General features: G+C 44.7%; 1 protein-coding gene across 1 annotated transcript in view; it reads left to right on the top strand.

Annotated features, from left to right (window-relative positions):
• Positions 1 to 1018: 1018 nt before the first annotated feature.
• klhdc8b (kelch domain containing 8B) overlaps positions 1019 to 19230 on the top strand; it is a gene marked incomplete at both ends in the record, with an annotated part of 64890 nt that continues 46678 nt past the window's right edge. Inside the window, one exon of the mRNA XM_080535056.1 lies at positions 1019 to 1409. Coding sequence (XP_080391182.1) covers positions 1019 to 1409 — 391 coding nt within the window. The remainder of the gene's footprint in view (positions 1410 to 19230) is intronic.

The raw sequence follows: 19230 nt of genomic DNA, 5'->3' as shown, positions 1-19230 counted from the left end.
TTAAAGCCTTGACCTTTGGAGGAAGAGAGAAAGAGCCCCCCCCCCTGTCCCCCTGTTCCCTCCGGCCCCCTGGGTTAGGCTGTAAATGTCACAGCACTGGCCTCTCTGTTCTCCAGGTCACGGAGCTGCTTGTGACGGCTGCATTTCCCACAGGGCCAGAGACCCCCTCATCCTCCACCCTCCAACTCCCATCTCTTTAACCCCCCCCACCCCACCCCTCTAACCCACCATCCTCCCTGAGGAGTTGGGGTTTTACTCTAATTAGAGTATTCTTTCCCTAATCCTCTGGAGAACCATCATCTAAACACTCTGATCATCCTCTGCTCTGAGGATTAACTCCTCCTTCTCTCCTCTTCTCCTCCTCCTCCTCCTCCTCTTCTCCTCTCCTCCTCTCCTCCTCTCCTCCTCTTCCCATTACCTCTCCTCCTCCTCCTCCTCCTCCACTCTCCTTCTCTCCTCTTCTCCTCCTCCTCTCCTCTCCTCTCTTCTTCTCCTCCTCCTCCTCTTCTCCTCTCCTCCTCTCCTCCTCTTCCCATTACCTCTCCTCCTCCTCCTCCTCCTCCACTCTCCTTCTCTTCTCCTCTCCCCCTCCCCCTCCCCCTCCTCCTCCTCCTCCTCACCATCTTCTTGACATTACAGCTTGACAGGGATTACACAGCAGCAGAGGCTCACCTTTCCTGTGGGAGAGAGCTCAGAGGAATCTGACCAGAATAAACCCCCTGGAATGAAGGGAAGGGAGAAAGGCAGATGGCTGTTCTGCTCTGAAATATCAACAGATGCATGAATAAAGCATTTAGATAGAGGAGAGACATCTGGCTCAATAGCCTATCTCTCTCTCTCTCTCTCTCTCTCTCTCTCTCTCTCTCTCTCTCTCTCTCTCTCTCTCAGTCCATCCCTCCTTTATTCTCTCATTCACACACATTTCTCTTTCTCTATCTCTCTCTGACAGGATCAGCAGGTAGCCCCCCGCCCCCCTTCCCCAGGTGATGCACCAGCCCCTTGCCCCTCCCCAGCAGCCATGCCAGTGCAGGAGATGGCGGTGAGCCCGGTCAAGTCCCTGTACTGGGAGGTGTTCCCCCCCATGTCGACCCGCAGGGTGTACTGCACCCCTGTCTACCAGGAGGGGGCGTTATATGTGTTGGGGGGCTGCAGCGAGACCGGCCTGCCCCTGGACTCAGCCGAGGTCCTCGATGTGGAGAGCCAGACCTGGACCCAGCTGCCCCCCCTCCCCACGGCCCGGGCTGGGGCCTCTGCTGTGGCTCTGGGGGGCCAGGTGATGGTGATGGGGGGCATGGACGCTCAGCAGTGCCCCCTGTCCTCGGTGGAGGTCTACAACCCTGACGAGGGGAAGTGGGAGAGTAGGGCCGGTCTGGGGCAGGCATCCATGGGCCTCACCTCTCTGGAGAAAGGTATGATACATACACACACACACACACACACACACACACACACACACACATGCATACACGTACAGGTGAGAGATCTACACACCTGTAGAGAGCAGCTCTGCTGTAGTCTGAGAGGGACATACACCTCTCTAGAGAAAGGTAAGTAAGTAAGTAAAGCTTTATTTATATAGCACCTTTCATACAAGAAATGTAGCTCAAAGTGCTTTACAACAGGAATAAGAACATAAAGTGAATAAAAAACATATATAAAAACATATACATGCATAGAATGAATATAAAAGCAGGGGAAAACAGTAAAAAGAAAAGGTAAAGATCTAACTTTCCATATCCCTTTCATCTCCCTACCTTACACAGTCTTTCTGTACTTCCCACTGGCTTTCCACCAGCACCACAAACATCAGTTTTTGGAAAAGGTCTGTCTCAGTCTCTGTGTACGTTCTCAGTCTCTGTATACGCTCTCAGTCTCTGTGTACGTTCTCAGTCTCTGTGTACGTTCTCAGTCTCTGTATACGTTCTCAGTCTCTGTGTACGTTCTCAGTCTCTGTGTACGTTCCCAGTCTCTGTGTACGTTCTCAGTCTCTGCTAGACCTTGCACCAAAAATCCAACTACTCAGTCAGTATCAACATTACAGTTTCTTTCTTTTGCACACTTTTTTCAACTAGTCAGTCTGTGTACGTGAATATAAGAGCAGGGGAAAACAGTAAAAAGAAAAGGTAAAGAAATACATTTAAAAAAAAGGGCTGGTTGATAAAAAAAATTAAAGTGCAGTAGCTGGCAAATGAGCAGTAGGCAGGTGCAGATAAACTAGTTGAAGGCTATATTGAAGAAGTGCGTTTTTAGCTTTCTTTAGAAAATATTTAGTGAGCTGGCTTCCCTGATCTCTAAAGGCAATGTGTTCCAAAGCTTTGGGGCATAGTTGGCAAAGGCTGCGCTTCCGATCTTCTTCTGACTGTTGCTGGGAACCTCTAATACACCTGCGATAGATGATCTTAGTGTTCTTGAGGGTACATAATTGGCAAGGGAATTAGCAATGTACTTTGGGCCTCGCCCATTAAGGGCTTTTTATATAAGGAGGAGGACCTTAAAATCAACCCTACATGTTACTGGCAGCCAGTGCAGAGTAGCTAGGACCGGAGTAATGTGCTCTCTCCTCTTGGTTCTAGTTAGAAGTCGAGCTGCAGAGTTTTGAATGAGCTGAAGTCTTGCAGTATTTTTGGGGGGAAGGCCAGTAAAAAGTGTGTTACAGTAATCGAGCCGGCTTGAGACATCCGTTTTTCAGCATCTTTTTGGTTTATAAGTGGTCTTACTTTAGCAATGTTTCTAAGGTGAAAGGATGATGTTTTCGTCACCTTGTTAATATGGGACTTGAAGCTTAGGTCTGAGTCAAAAATAACACCTAGACTTGTAACCTCAGGTTTAATCCATGATGTCAGTTTCCCCAGATTATTAAGCAGCATATCCCTCTTTGCTTTAGGGCCGATCAGTAGGACTTCAGTTTTGTCCTCGTTTAGCTTCAAGAAGTTATTGCTCATCCATTTATTTATTGCTAGAAGACAGTTCGTAATGGAGTCTATAGCTGAAGTATCATTTGGTTCAGCAGAAATGTACAGTTGCGTGTCATCGGCATAGCTGTGGAAACATACGTTGTGCTGTCTAATGATGTCCCCGAGTGGTAACATGTATAATGAGAATAGTAGTGGACCAAGGCAGCTCCCTTGTGCGACTCCGAAGTCACTGTCATATTTCTCAGACACATGATCTCCAAGCTTGACATAGAACTTTCTCCCTGTAATGTATGTTCTGAACCAATTTAACACGCTGCCAGAAAGACCAACTTACTCTTCAAGACGATTGATTAGGATATCATGGTCGATCGTATCGAACGCTGCACTTAGATCTAATAGGACGAGAATTGAGACCTTATTAGCATCGGAGTTTAGTCTGAGATCACTCACTATTTTAGTAAGAGCAGTTTCAGTGCTGTGATGTGTTCTAAAACCTGATTGAAATTCCTCCATGACATTATTTTCTTTGAGAAAGGATTTTATTTGTAGTGAAACTTCCTTCTCAAGTGTTGTTGGGTGACTATCAAAAAACTAACTTTGTCGCCGAGAGGCTAAGTAGGGGAAAAATACCTGCCCGACGCGCTGGCTGTCAATGAATCACTGTTCCGAAAGTACGTTTGGTATATTTATTGTAGATAAAAACAAAGGGTGAAACGGTATCACAAAACATTAAAAACAGCGTCCCAAGATTATCAAACAGTGACTTGTTAAAGCGGTCAGCAAAAGTAGGACTTCCCCACTCACCCCCTCTCCTTCCATTCACACAATTCCGACAGGTGAACAGCTGATTTCACTACTACTACTGACGTAATACTGACGTACCACCAACACCACGTGATTCGAATTCCTGCATGTGACCAACAATCCAACAGCAAACAACAAACAACAGACAACAGTACAACCCATACCTGGCGCCTACAAGTGTCTTACTAATGAATGTGAGGTTGGATATCAGTCTGTAATTTTTCAGTGCATCGGCGTCGAGGTTGGGTTTCTTTAATAGCGGTCTTACAACAGCTGTTTTGTAGGCATCTGGGAAGATGCCTGTCTGAAGCGATGTATTTATGATCTTCAGCACATGATTTGAGACACTATCAAACACCCGCTTGAGGAATGCTGTTGGTATAGGATCAAGGCAGGAGGTGGAGGAAGTAGATTTAGAGACAGTGTTACAGAGGTCCAGTAGTGTAATACAGGTGAATTCACTCATAGTTGCTGCTTTTGTTTTCCTGAGGTCGACTATGTTTGCGTCAGGGGTGATGCTGGCTCTAATAGATGTTATTTTATTATTAAAGAACAGTGCAAGCTCTTCACATTTTGTTGCTGACGGCTGCAGAGGGGGGGGGGGGCAGTGTTGATTAGCTTGTCAATAGTAGAGAATAACTCTCTAGCTAATGGTGATGATGATCATAATAATAAACTTTATTTGTATAGCACTTTTCAAAACACAGTTACAAAGTGCTTTACAGAACAAGATAATGAGAGTACACACAGTCAGGATAAAAACAACAATAACATAATTAAAACACAGGACATAAGACCTGATAAAACAAAGTGTATAATACAAAACTAATTCAATAAAAGCGATAATAGAGGAATAAAAACTTGACAAACAACAGATGTTTAAAAATAATAATAATAATACATCTTTAAAAAAGTAAATATATATATATAATTATATATATGTATATACCTACATGCATATAGTTCACCAGAATTACCATACAAATGTGTATATTGCACATGCTTTGATGGAGAGGCAATAATATAACTGAGCACATACAACAAACAACAGATTTAATATACAAAGCCTTGCTGTAAAAGTACGTTTTGAGAATTGATTTAAAAGAAGGCACTGAGTTTGCTAACCTGATTTCCCCAGGTAGGGAGTTCCACAGCTGCAGGGCTCTAACAGAAAACGCCTGGTTTCCTTTTGTAACAAGGCAGGCTGTGGGGACAGTTAGGAGGGACCTGCCTGAGGAGCGCATGCAGCGGCTAGGCTCATAGGGCGCTAGTAGATCTGTGATTTAGGTGGGAGCAAGGCCATTTAGGGCTTTAAAAGTAATTCATTAAAGTTTAAAATAAATTCTATACCTGACAGGTAGCCAGTGAAGTGTTACCAGGATGGGAGTGATATAGTCTTGTCTACTGGAATTTGTTAAAAGTCTGGCCGACGAGTTTTGAACGACCTGGAGATGGGAGATGGCCTTGGCCTTTTGGCTGAGTCCTGAATACAGGGATTTACAATAATCCAGTCATGATGAAATTAATCCATGGATACGTTTTTCCAGGTCCACTTGAGATAAAAAAGAATGTTTGACTTTTGCGACATGCTATAAGATTAGTGAATTTGTCTGTGTCACTCCTGGTAAGGGGAACATAACATTTGAAATTAATATTACAGTAAACTGAATTCTCCCATTACAACAGGGAAAGATCAATCAGACAGGTAGGAGCGAAACCAGGCCAGAGCAATGTACTTAATGCCAACACAGTTTTCCAAGCAATTTAAAAGGATATCATGGTTGACCGTATCAAATGCGGCACTCAAATAGAGCAACATTTAAATTGAACAGGCCCCAGAGTCAGCGGCCAGTAGAAAGTCAATGGTAACCTTATTAAAAAAAGAGCTGTTTCTGTGCTGTGTTGGGCACAGAATCCTGATTGATATTGCTCAAAGATATAATGGATATTCATATGCGTGATTAATTGAGAGCCAACAGACTTTTCTAAAATTTTAGATAAAAGGGTACGTTTAAAATTGGTCTAAAACTGGTTCAGACAAGAGGGTCAAGTGCAGGTTTCTTCAGGAGAGGTCGAACTATTGCGTTTTTAAAACTGCATGGGAAAGAGCCGGTAGATTAGATTAGAGTAGATTAAATTAGATTAAACTTTATTGTCATTGCAGAATACAAGTACTAGAAAACGAAATACAGTCTAATATCTAACCAGAAGTGCACAATATAACATGATTTTAAAAAAACATGACAATGATAGTGATGGGTACAGTGAGGCATGTATGGTAGTTTAGAGGTACCGTATATACAGTTATGAGCTATGTACAGCTAAGGTAGCTAATGTACAGTATGTAATGTGCAGATGTATCAAAGAAGTATGTGCAATGTGCAATATGCAGTATGTGCAAAGATAGTATTGTAAACACCAGTAGCACAAAGGTTAAAAAGTGATGAGCAATTGATAATAGAGAGAATGTCTGAAATACCTCTTTCAGAAATCTGGTGGGGATAATATTGAATTGACAGCTGATAGAATTTACATGGGAGATTATCTCCTCTACGTCCAACAAAGACATTTCCTTAAACTGAGGCATACTGATGGAGGATTCAGTACAGATGAGGAGATTTCTCCTAATCTATTTTATTTAGGAAATAGTGGAGAAACTAATCATCATGATCATTATCATCAAACTTTATTATCTGATGTAAAAGGAATGTGTGTGTTTTAAGCAGTGGCTGTGGCCTGTGTAACAAGCCTTATTCTGCACTGGTGCCTCTTGATGCCCCCCCCCCCCCCCCCCTGCAGCAGATTAGGCAGAATCCACAGCTGCACAGCTACATCTCACAGCCAGCTGATCAAACAAGCATTGCTGTTGCTTGGCAACAAGTGTGTGTATGTTTGTTTTTGTTTGTCTGCCTGTATCTCTGTGTGTGTGTGTGTCTATGTGTCTATCTGTCTGTGTGTGTCAACGGGGCAGAGAGCAACCCAGAGAGCACAACAAAAATGTTTTAGACTGCTGGTATCTGCAGGTGATATTACCTTGCCAACCGGTGACTTCCTCTGTTGTCGTGGTAGCTGTCAGGGTTCAGTGGCATCAGAGCTGTGTGTGTGTGTGTGTGTGTGTGTGTGTGTGTGTGTGTGTGTGTGTGTGTATATGTGTGTGTGTGTGTGTGTGTGTGTGTGGTGTGTGTGTCTGTCTGTCTCCGGTTATGATGAAGACACTATGACGCTCCTGTGGAGGCCACCCCGCCTGCGGAGGCCACCCCCCTAAGCCTGCATCTCCACCAGATCTAGAGTCTAGTGAACAACCGTTGTGTTGTCTTTTGATTTGTCTTCACCTCAACATCCACACCGTTGTTCCAACGTGTTCCAAAGGTTCCAGCCTGATTAAGAGCTTTACTTCCCCTCAGTCGTTTCATTTCTCCATAATAAGTGTTTCATTTCATTAGTGCTCTAATGTTATTATATAAAGCCTGTCCTTGTGATGAGCTGTCAGGGGTCCTCTCTAGGAAATGCCCTGCTCACTACCTGATTAAAAATCAGCCCCACAGAGAGGCTGTCATCTCCTCCCCTCTACAAACCTCACATCTTCCACACAGGCAATTACCACCTCTCACTCGGCTCACACACACGGGCGCACGCACGAACAAGCGCGCACACACCGCCCACTCTCCTCTGACACACACGCACACACAGGCTCACACATGTGCAAGCACGCACACATTCACACACACACACACTCACACACACACACTCACACACATGCATGCATGGACACACACACACACACACACACACACATACATCACCCGTGCTCTACACACTCACACACACACACACACACACACACACACACACACACACACACACACACTCACACAGCCCAGAGTTCTGCTGGCTTAAACACTCCCTATCGTCCTCATGTGTGGCTACTTCTGGTCTTTCCAGTATGAATAATGGAAACACCTCTTCTTGAGCCAGTGGGCTTTGTAGCTCTGTATGGATAATGTGCTGTCTCTCTGTATGGATAATGTGCTGTCTCTCTGTATGGATAATGTGCTGTCTTTGAGGTCAAATAGTCTGGGTGCCCTCGCCTGACAATGCCGGCTGGATCAGCTGACAACAACATTACAAAAGATCACACAGATTATGGCTTCAGTGTACAAGTGTCCCAGTTCAACAGCACAGCAACAACAACAACAACAACAACAACAACAACAACAACAACATTAACATTACAAAAGAACACACAGAAGATGGCTCCAGTGTACAAGTGTCCCAGTTCAACAGCACAGCATCAGCAACAACAACAACATTACACAAGAACATGCAGAAAATGGCTTCGGTGTCCCAGTTCAGCAGCACAGAGCTTTTAATGATTCATATTCTATTATTCACAGACTTATTTGTAGTGCATGTTCATTTGTAGCAGCGATTCTTCGACAAGTACTTGCATTTTAATAATATTCCTGGTATAATTGCTGTCATCTTTTACTGTGGAGGCATTAAAAGATGTCAGCAATTATACCAAGAATATTATTAAGTGTTATTTAGAGTTTCAGAAAAACGCCCCAAGATGTAATACATCAGAAATTGGGAAAAGTAAAACAGAAAAATCAGAAACCATGAAAGAATGATTAATAATAAAAATATGAATAATGTATACTTTATTGTTCCCCGAGGAGAAATGTACTTCTTGATAATAACTTTTTATCCCCCCCCCCATCAGCTCACATCCGGCTCCCTTCTGAGGTGGGAATCAGCGACCTTCCGATCTAGGCTACCTGCCGCCCGTGTGGTGTGTTGTGTGTTGTGGTGTGGTGTATCTGAATGAATGAATGAATGAATGAATGGTCTTTATTGTCATTGCTATAGTACAGGTACCAAACAACGAAATTTAGGAGGGGTGGCTCCCCTGGTGCTAGGAAAGAAAAATAAAACTAAAAAAACAAGAAGGGAAAGGAGCTGGTTTACATAAATAAAGGCTATGTACACTATCCACTATACTATACTGTACAGATAGACGACTAGGGTTGTCATATTGCACATAGTGTTATTGCACATTCATTTAAAGTGTCGCAGTTTGCAGGCTTGAAATGTACATATTTGTGCCTCAGCACTACCCCTGATTTTTTCAATCCAGCAGCTGCCATCAATCCGTCCAGAGTCAGACTGTCCAGGGCCCAGAACCTAGGTCTTTGCTGTGTTCAGGGCCTGGATGGCCCTGGGGTAGAAGCTGTGCTTCAGTCTGTTTGTCCTTGCGGCCATGGTCCTGTACCGCCTTTTCGAGGGCAGCCGGGCAAAGTTTTCGTACCCAGGGTGGGTTGGGTCTCTGGAGATCTTGGAGGCCTTCCTGAGACAGCGTGGGCCCTATTATGCACTTCTTAACTTGCCGTCTTAAGTCTTAATTAAGACGCACCGCCAGGTTAAGACCTACCGCCACCCTTATTATGCGCTTCATACGCGCTACTGCTATTATGCAGGTGTCGCTAGGCGCCCACACATAAGACGTAAGACTCCCGTGCATATATTACTCATTGTGGGAGTGTTCATATGTTAATGAAGTGCGCTAGGCGCCCCTGCTATTATGCGATCTGACTTTGCGCCTAGCGCTAAGAAGTGGTTTGAAAAGTTCTTAGGCGCTAGACTTCATGCACGTTTTGAGACACGAGCGCGCCTCCGCGGTTTGCGCATGCGCACCGACCGACTTCTTAAGAAGTGGGTCAGCGCGCATGCGCAAACCGCGGAGGCGCGCTCGTGTTTCAAAACGTGCATGAAGTCTAGCGCCTATGAACTGCATAATAGCATAGCGCTTATGACTTAACGCAGCCGGTTCTTAAAGGGAATGGCACCTGGCACGCTGATTGGGTAGATTGAGAAGACGCCCAAAACACACCCATGACTAATTTCTGGGCTTAGCGCCGGGTCTTAGGCGCCCACTACGCACGCATAATAGCAAAGTGGCCTTGATCACGCCTCCACGTCTTAAGTTTAGATCTACCGCCTCGTCTTATTGCTTAAGACTTATGAAGTGCATAATAGGGCCCCGTGTGTTGTACAGCTCTTCCAGAGAGGGGAGGGGGGCGCCGGTGATCTTCTGGGCTGTTCTCACGACTCTCTGTAGCGCATTTCTCTCCGCGGTTGTGCAGCTGGAGAACCAGTTGCAGATGCCGTAGGTGAGGATGCTCTCCACTCCGCCGCGGTAGAAGGCCACCAGTATCTCCTGCTTGTTGTGTTCCTTCCTGAGGACTCTCAGGAAGTAGAGCCGCTGTTGTGCCTTCTTGATGGTGGCTGCTGTGTTGTTCTTCCAGGACAGGTCATCCTGTATGTGCACTCCCAGGAATCGGAGGGCTGAGACTCTCTCCACGCTCTCTCCGTCGATGAGCAGGGGCTGGACCTCAGATTTTTTTTTGTATCTGGTGGTGTGTGTAGTGTGTTGGCATGTTTTATAGGGCGCTATATACTGCAGTTCATTAATAACTTCTAGAAACACCCACATGCAAACACACACCCACATACACACGCATGCAAGCACACAACACACACTACCCCACAACACACCGCACACACCACACCATACCCTACCCCACCACACACACACCACACCACATCACAGATGCTGGTCTACACACATGCACACATGCAAGCACACAACATAACATAACACAACACAACACAACACACTACACCACACGCCACACACATACCACACCACACCACACCAGACAACACTCACCTCACCACACACACCACATATGAGATACAGATGTTGGTCTATCTGTCCCCCCTCCCCTCACACACACACCACAACACTCCACACACCACAACACACCACCACACACACACACTATACCATACCCTACCACACCACACACACCACACCACATAACAGATGCTGGTCTACACACATGCACGCATGCAAGCACACAACACAACATAACATAACATAACTCACTACACCACACACCAACCCAACACGCCACACACACACACACCACACCACACCATACCACACCACATCATACCACACCAGACAACACTCACCTCACCACACCACACACACACCACAACACACCACACACACCACACCACATCACAGATGCTGGTCTATCTGTTTCCTGCCTGGCCACTCAGACAGATGAAGGAGGTTTTAGTTAAACATGCAAACATTTTGTCATTTGTCTCTTTGTTATGTTCCAATGAGCACAGTAGCACTTCAGAGACATGCAAACACACACACACACACACACACACACACACACACACACAAACACACAGGTGTACACAATCAATGGCAGCTGATGAAAAGCATTATTCCTTCCTCCAGTCTCTAGTGTGTTATTGTGTAAGGGATGTTTGATGTCCCTGTGTGACCCTGCCTCAGTGGTTCAGAGGGCCCCGGGGGATCACAGGAACCTGCACTAAATGGGAGAACACACACACACACGCTCTTACAAATGCACACGCACACGCACACACATACACACTCTCTCTCACACATATACACGTACACACACGTACACACACGCACACACACACACACACACACACACAAAAGCTTTCAGTGTCCATGCGGGAGTGTATTGTGTGGGCAGCAATAATTTAGCAGGTTTAGGTTCTTTCACTACTGCAGGGTAGCTCATTATGCCAGCGTCCAGTAGTGGACTGCAGTGGCGCAGTGGCACAGTGATGCATGAAATGATGCTGTTCAGTTTAAAAGTCAATGTTGTTTGTTTGAAAAGGAAACTAACACACCATAACACTAACACAGAGTTGGTTTATAGAAGAAACCTCCAAAACCACAGAGTTGGTTTATAGAAGAAACCTCCACAAACACATTATTATTATTATTATTATTGAGTTATGTGTTTTACAGTCAGCACACAACATCTCTCCTGGTTGACTGTCAGGATGGGAAATGATCTCTCCCCCATGAGGAGGTAGGGAGGGAAGGAGAGAGGGAATGAAAGGGAGGGAAGGAGAGAGGGAAGGAAAGAGAGGGAGGGAGGGAGGGAAGGAAGGAAAGAGAGGGAGGGAAGGATGAAGGGAGGGATGGATGGAGGAAGAGAGAGAGGAAGGGAGGGTGAGAGAGTTTAAGAGAGAGACTGCTTCTGTAGACAACCTATCAGTCTGTCTTTGCCAGAGGCAGGTATACTGCGTGTGTGTGTGTGTGTGTGTGTGTGTGTGTGTGTGTGTGTGTGTGTGTGTGTGTTCACATGGTGTGTGTGTGTAGAGCCTTATAGTTTGGCAGTTATAATATTAAGGATTGGCAGGGGGATGTGTTTCTGTATCGTTCATAACAAAGCATATGTTCATATTAATAGCCTGACTCAGTTTAACTTAATACGTTTAACTATACCTTTGGGTTAGAGCAAGAGTGGTCATCTGAGATTAGATCTAATGATGCTTTAATAACATCTATTACAAGGCTTCCTATATCCTACTGTCATGGTTAATGAGAGAAACACAGAGAGAGAGAGAGAGAGAGAGAGAGAGAGAGAGAGAGAGAGAGAGAGAGAGAGAGAGAGTCTGTGTGTGTGTGTGCACGCGTGCGCGTGCATGTTTGTGTGCGTACATGCTTGTGTGTTTGCTCCTAGCTAGCAGGTGGATAGAGAAAACTGTATCATCACCTCCTCATTCATCTGGTTGTTGAAGCGCTCCGCTTCACCTCCAAGTCACATGACTCTGACTCACCCAGCCTGCCGTCCTGCAGAAACAGATTCATCCTATAACACACACACACACACACACACACACACACACACACACACACAGACTTGACTCTGACTCACCCATCCCAGGGACAGACTCCTCCTATACAAGTAGATACACAGTAGAACAGTAATGTTCAGTGACAGGTGGTAATGTACTGGGACAGGTGGTAATGTACCGTGACTGGTGGTAAATCAGTTACCTTGTGTGGTTACTTCTATCCGTCTTGATCACTACAGCAGGCCTGGACTACTAAACAAACACTCCCTAAACTCTGTCAGTCAGTTAGTCTGTCCTCAGTCTAATTTCTTCCCAGTTATCATTGGAAACAGGCAACATGAGAGATCAACAAACCTGGCTCTGACATAACACGTTTTGGACGCTCAACCAGGCCATTCCACCTGGCTACACCTACCTGCAACAGCCCCATGCTGTGGTTCGGGGGGGGGGGGGGGTGTGCCATTCTCCACTGTGCCTGTTTTAAGCTTAAGGCAGTCCCCATCCCTTCTGTTACATCTTTCGAATGCCTTGCTTTTGAAATAATTGTCCCCCGACCCTTGCTAAGCATCCTGGTCTACCGGCCCCCCCAGACACTCCCCTGTATTCATCTCAGAACTGTCTGATCTACTTACCTCCATCAGCTCATGCACCTCTTTCATCCTCCTCCTCTGGGACTTCAACATTCATGTAGACCCCAATGACACCCAATGACACCCTCTCCCTCTCCAATTTAGTTCTTATCCCTGATAGACTGCCTCAGCCTGACCCAACCATTAACTTCCCCACCCACAATAAAGGCCATACACTTGACCTTGTGCGTACCTTGGAGTCCATTACCCCCACCAACCTCTGTGGCCTCAATTTCCACATCGCTGACTACCTCGCCATCCAATTCTCTATTCCTGTTTCCTCCACCCCTGGCCGCCTGCAGCGCACCATGACGTACAGGAATATTAAAAACATCAGCCCCATCGACCTCACTAATGTCCTTAATTCCCAACTCACCCCTGTCCCTCAGCTGTATTCTCCCACTGAGATGGTGACCTCCTACAACAAAGCCCTATCTGCCACCGTGGAGTCCCTGGCACCCCTCAAAACCCGCATTGTCACCTTCTCTTACACCGCCCCCCTGGTATACACCTGAGCTTCGCGCCATAAAGACCAGGTGTCGCCAGTTGGAGAGAATTTGCAAGAGAACAGGTCTGACTATTCATGCCCAGGCTTACTTAGAACACATTACAACCTACAGATCTGCCCTCACACAAGCAAAATCCTCCTATTACTCAAATCTGATATCCACTGGTCAAGGAAATCGCAAAGTTCTCTTCTCCACCTTTAATAGACTCCTCCAGCCTCCAGCCCCCTCGTCAAGGCGAGCCTGCCAGTCCACTGCCCCCTCATGGTCGATATCATCAACTCATCTATCTTAACTGGCTCCGTCCCCACTGCACTAAAGAAGCAGGGCCTGAACCCAGACAACCTCAGTCATTTCCGACCCATCTCCAACCTCCCCTTTCTCAGCATGATTTTAGAATGGGCAGTTGCCTCTCAACTCCAGAACCATATGTCACACTATCAACTGTTTGAACCACTACAATCCGGTTTCAGTACATTTTGTATTTTTTCAATACATTTTGTATTGCTGCATGGTTTGGTAAGCTAAATCTATCCAATAAGAACAGACTTGGAGGTCTTGTTAGAGTGGCCAGTAGAATCTCTGGTGGTAGGCCAGGCTTTTGGACATTTATGGTCTGCCAGGACCATCCACTCCAGAGGGAGGTTGAGATTTTGCCCTCTGGCTGCCGTTTCAGGGCTCCTGCTAAGAGGACTAAAAGATTTTATGTTTCCATCATCCCTAGTGCTATTAATATGCTTAACGGCAAATAGCACTTTGGCTGCAGTCTTGTACTCCCCCGGCACCTTTTGAACACTTGCACTTTTTGTACTGGTATGAATTTCCATTTCTCTGAATTAGCTCTGCAGATTTATTATATTGATTATTATGTTGATGTTGTTGTGATGTTGTCCTTTTTGTATCCTGTCTGTGTGAACCGGGCTGCAAAACTAATTTCCCCTATAGGGACAATAAAGAAACCTTGAACCTTGAACCTTGAACCTTGACAGGTGGTAATGTACTGATAATAAACATGCTAAAAACACATAACTACACACAATTAGATGATCACACAGTCCTTGGTTTTTAACACTTCCTAAAACCTAAGTTTGTTTACAAGCCTTGTATCACTTACCCAGTAGCCTATGGCAGACAATACAGTGAATCCAATTCACAACTTATAAGTATTTAGTGATCTTACAACTGTTGTATGTTAAAACCGCTTTGTCATTTACGTGACTTGACAATTGCCGACATGCAGACCTTTTCACCAGACCGTGTCACATATTGGCTTGCCTTCCTCTTCCTCCTCCTCCTCCTCCTCCTCCTCCCACTTGTCCTTTTACTCTTTGTCCTCCATGCTACTCCATTCCCCCCCCCCCAAAACAGTAGAGGTCACCTGAGGCCTCTAATGCTCTGACACATGATTGAAGTGTTTTGCCAGTTGAGTTTGAACAGGTGAGAAGTGAGTGAGACCTTGGTAATTAGAGTGTGGCATTTTGAAGGCCAGTGTTTTCCAGGTGAACAAAGTGTGCTAAATGATGCAATTTGTGCTCGGACCTTTGCAAAAATGTAATTCAGAATTTCTATTTGAAAACAATGGAATTGAGTTCAGCAGTCTGGAGTCTTGTTGATATATGACCTTCAAGTGTTCAGAATTGTATGCAGAGTTCCCTTTTTTGTGTGTATACAATAGAGAAAAACTGTAAGAATAGAACCAATCCTTGGTATTTAACAGAACCTTTTGATCTCCTTTTGTTGAGAAACCAGGCCTGGGCCAAAGCTAGATAAACAGACTCAGTAGCTGATTTGCAGGTCTTCAAACATCTGATAAATAGATGTACTTCATCAATTAAGAAAGCTAAATCAACCTATTTCCTAACTGCTATCTCAGATCCTGCTGGTGATCCTACACATTTTTGGAAATCAATTAACGCCCTGAAGCGTGGAGATTCTTCATCCTCCCTAACTAAAGAGGTTTTGTCAGACTCTGGCCTCATTACAGAGAAAATGGAGATAAGTCACGCCTTCAAGCAGCATTCATCTCGGCAGGCTTTTTATTTGAGACAACTAGTGGTTTGGCTGACCCTGATAAGACGATCGACTGATCGCTTCCATCTCCAAGCCCCCAGCTGGCTCGATCATTCAACTACTAGCGAATCTTTGTTGTTATTTCAACAATTCTCTAATAGTAATGTACCCCAAAATCCATTGGAGCTGATATGCTTGATTCAGGCCTATTGCAGCTTTCAACCCCCTGATTGCGGCCCCCTGACCTTGTTTTAATCTGGCTGTTATCTCAGGTGCTCCTTCCCTCAAAGTTTGGAAGGTGGCCCATATGCTGCCCCCCATAAAGGTGGTGACCCCTCTGACCTAGATAACTACTGCCCAATATCCAAGCTATCTTACCTTTCGAAAGTATACTGTAAGTCCATGCTCAATTCCGAGCTAAGAACCTTTTTTTCTTCCCACTTTATTCTAAACGTGCACAGTTTCAACTACACTTGTCTTAGATGTATTAAATTGCCTAGATCAGAAAAAAACATTGTTTGCAGATCTTTCCAATGCATTTGATATGGTTGACCTACTCCTATTCATTTAAAGGTCTGAAATAGGCCTGGATCAGGCTGGTTAGATGTCGCCGGTTTGAAAATTATTTAATGGATGGCATGCAGTGTGTCTTAACTGATGGTGTTAAATCAGGTTTTCTAGACATAACAAAGATCCCACTGTGGGAAAAAATGTCTACAATAACAATGTGACAATGTTTACTGACAAGAATGCAGAGCAGGATACTCTCATGTGATAAACAAAGGTTTTACGACTACTGATAAGCAGAGCTGTTCCTTCTCACTCTGGGACAGTTGATCTGGTTCTGAAGACACTGAGGTTGGGGGCTTAATGCTGGGAAAAAAACAAATACAGTATATGTTATTTACCAAATCACCCAAAATATTATCTGATTTATGCATGTACTTTGGGTGGTGCCCAGTCTGTCGCTGCTTATAAATACCTGGGCATTTGGTTTGACAAAGACCTGACTTTCAGAAAACATACGGACTAACTTGTTAAAAAGCTTAGATTTAATGTGGGCTTCTTTTATAGGAATAGGTCTTACCGTTCCCTGAACAGCAGAAAGCAGATTGTGTAATCAACGTGCCAGTGCTTGAATATGGTGATATCCTCTACCAAAATGCAGCAGCCACTACTCTTAAACCTTTGGATGCCATCGACCATAGCGCCCTTTGCTTTATCACATGTGATAGTTGTATTATATATCTCCACCGAATAGGGTAAATTAGCTTTTAGTTATGGTGCACCTCACTGCTGGAACAATCTACAAAAAACGTTTTAGTTGGTTGTTCTGGAGCCGCATGGGACATTTAGGGTGTTGATCGAGGACCTCTTTAGTGGAGGATGTGATTGTTTCTCCTGTTATATTGTGGGTTCATGTATTGATTTCTGTATTTAACTGTGTTGTATTTTGTATGTATTGTTTTGTAATTGTATGGATATTGTGGACAGGGAACACCTGCAAAGAAAGGAGGCCTTGGTCTCTGTGTTTTCCCTGTGTCATACCTATACCTATACATAATGTACATACCTCAACCATGACCTCTACATGGGAGGGAGAGGGGGAGGGAGAGGGAGAAGGGGAGAGAGGGAGAGGGGGAGAGAGAGAGAGAGGGAAGATGTGAATACAACATCACATTAGCATATTGTGTTGCAGATCTAGCAGCGTAATAACAATGTGTGAAGGTGTCAGACATGCAGCTACAGCAAAAGCACCTCTTATTATCGAGAGCAAGGAAATGACAGATATACAAAAACAATACTTTTCTATTTTCTTCACAAAACACGAACCAAACCCATCCCCTCCCCCCACCCCACCAAAGTACGTTAACCCAAGATAGAGGGTATAAATAAGTAAAAGTAAATAAATAATAATAATAAGAGTGATGATGGGTAATGAAGATAATAGGCAGGTATAAATAAGTAAACAAAAAAACAAAGTGCAATTAATTTCTATGTGAGGATAAATGAGATGGTCGTATAGGGCTGTGTTATCTTATGTCATCACTCACACACACACACACACACACACACACACACACACACACACACACAGGGGAGTGGGGGAGGGGAGGATGGGCTGCTAGAAACAGGACTGCAAAACCCTTCAGCATTACAATAGAGGTGAGTTACAGTTGAAAAGATTTACCAGAGGCCAGATTTAGCACCCTGGCACAAGCAGCGAAGTGTGTGTGTGTGTGTGTGTGTGTGTGTGTCTGTTTGTGTTATGTCCCTCTCCTCTCTCTCTCTCTCATTCTTTCTGTCCCCTGATTTTTGGAACTCTCCTCTTTCTCTGAAGGGTGTGTGTGTGTGCCTGTATGTGTGACGATAAGGACAGTGTCATTTATAATCCAGCTAATGCCATCCCTAGCACACACTTCCTGATGAAGGGATGAAGGAGAATAAAAAGGGATTTCTCCTTTACCCCCCCCCCCCATAATCCCTGTCTCTCCTATGCCCTCCATATCTCCCCCACCACCCCCCCATAATCTCTCCTATGCCCTCTGTGTCACATGTGTCTCTATCGTATAGAGACGCCCACCCTCCAACCCCCTCTGGGTCTCCAACCCCCCAACCTCCTCTGGGTATCAAGGTTTTATAGGCTAATAATAGAATTGTAAAGTCTCCTTGTGCTTTAATCGGAAGCCAGTGCAAAGACGCAAGTACTGGAGTGATCTTTTGGTTCTAGCAAGGATTCTAGCAGCTATATTTTGTACCGAATACTTTTTTTAATTTGGCAGCCAGATGTAGCCAGCTGTAGCCCATATACGCATGTTATGCACATATTCGACACACGTGAAGCATTTCTGCAACACGCGTTTCTGTTCTCTGTTTTCGTTCCTTCATCGCTGTATTCAATGTCAAAACCAGAATGAATGACCCCACAACGCAGATTTGTAGCAATCCGGGGCTTCCTCAATCTGTTGCCATGTTCTCAACTCCACTCGCCACGAACAAACATTTGAACAAGAAGCAACTGCGTTCCAGAACAACTCGACCTCTGACTTTGAATGAAACGCAGCATAAACCGAAAACCGCCACGGTTCACTAGTGTATCGAACCGTGGAAGGCGAACCGTATGGTTCAATATACAACCGAGAACCGCAATACATAGGATAAAAGAGTTGATGGAGTGACTGTGTTTGTAGGCTGTGTTGTATGTGAATGTAACCTGTAATTGTTGTATTATTATGAATTTATGATATACCAAATATAGTGTAATGAAGAACTATGGGGTGGGGGGGGGGGGGGGGTGGAAGGGATGTTATCGCCATCGGGGGGGGGAGTTACTCATGTGTTTATAGTGGGGGGGGGGGGGGGGGTAAGATAAGGAAAAGAAAAAAAATCAGGACAGACACTTATTTTGTTTGGTGTAATAATGTGAGTTTTTCATGTGTACTGTTTTGCAATAAATAATTGATTACAAAATATATATATACAACCGAGAACCGTTGCACCCCTAGTATGCACTCATTGCAATGTAAGTCGCTTTGGATAAAAGCGTCAGCTAAATGGCATATATTATTATATTGTAGGAGTGACGGCAATAACTGGACGATGTAGTCGTTTTGCCGGTAGAAAAACAATCATGTGCGCTTTATTCTCACACTCTGCATA

Source organism: Nansenia antarctica (genome assembly GCF_963989245.1).
Source record: "Nansenia antarctica genome assembly, chromosome: 6".
Taxonomy (NCBI): Eukaryota; Metazoa; Chordata; class Actinopteri; order Argentiniformes; family Microstomatidae; genus Nansenia; species Nansenia antarctica.
This window is presented reverse-complemented; position numbering and strand designations above follow the sequence as displayed.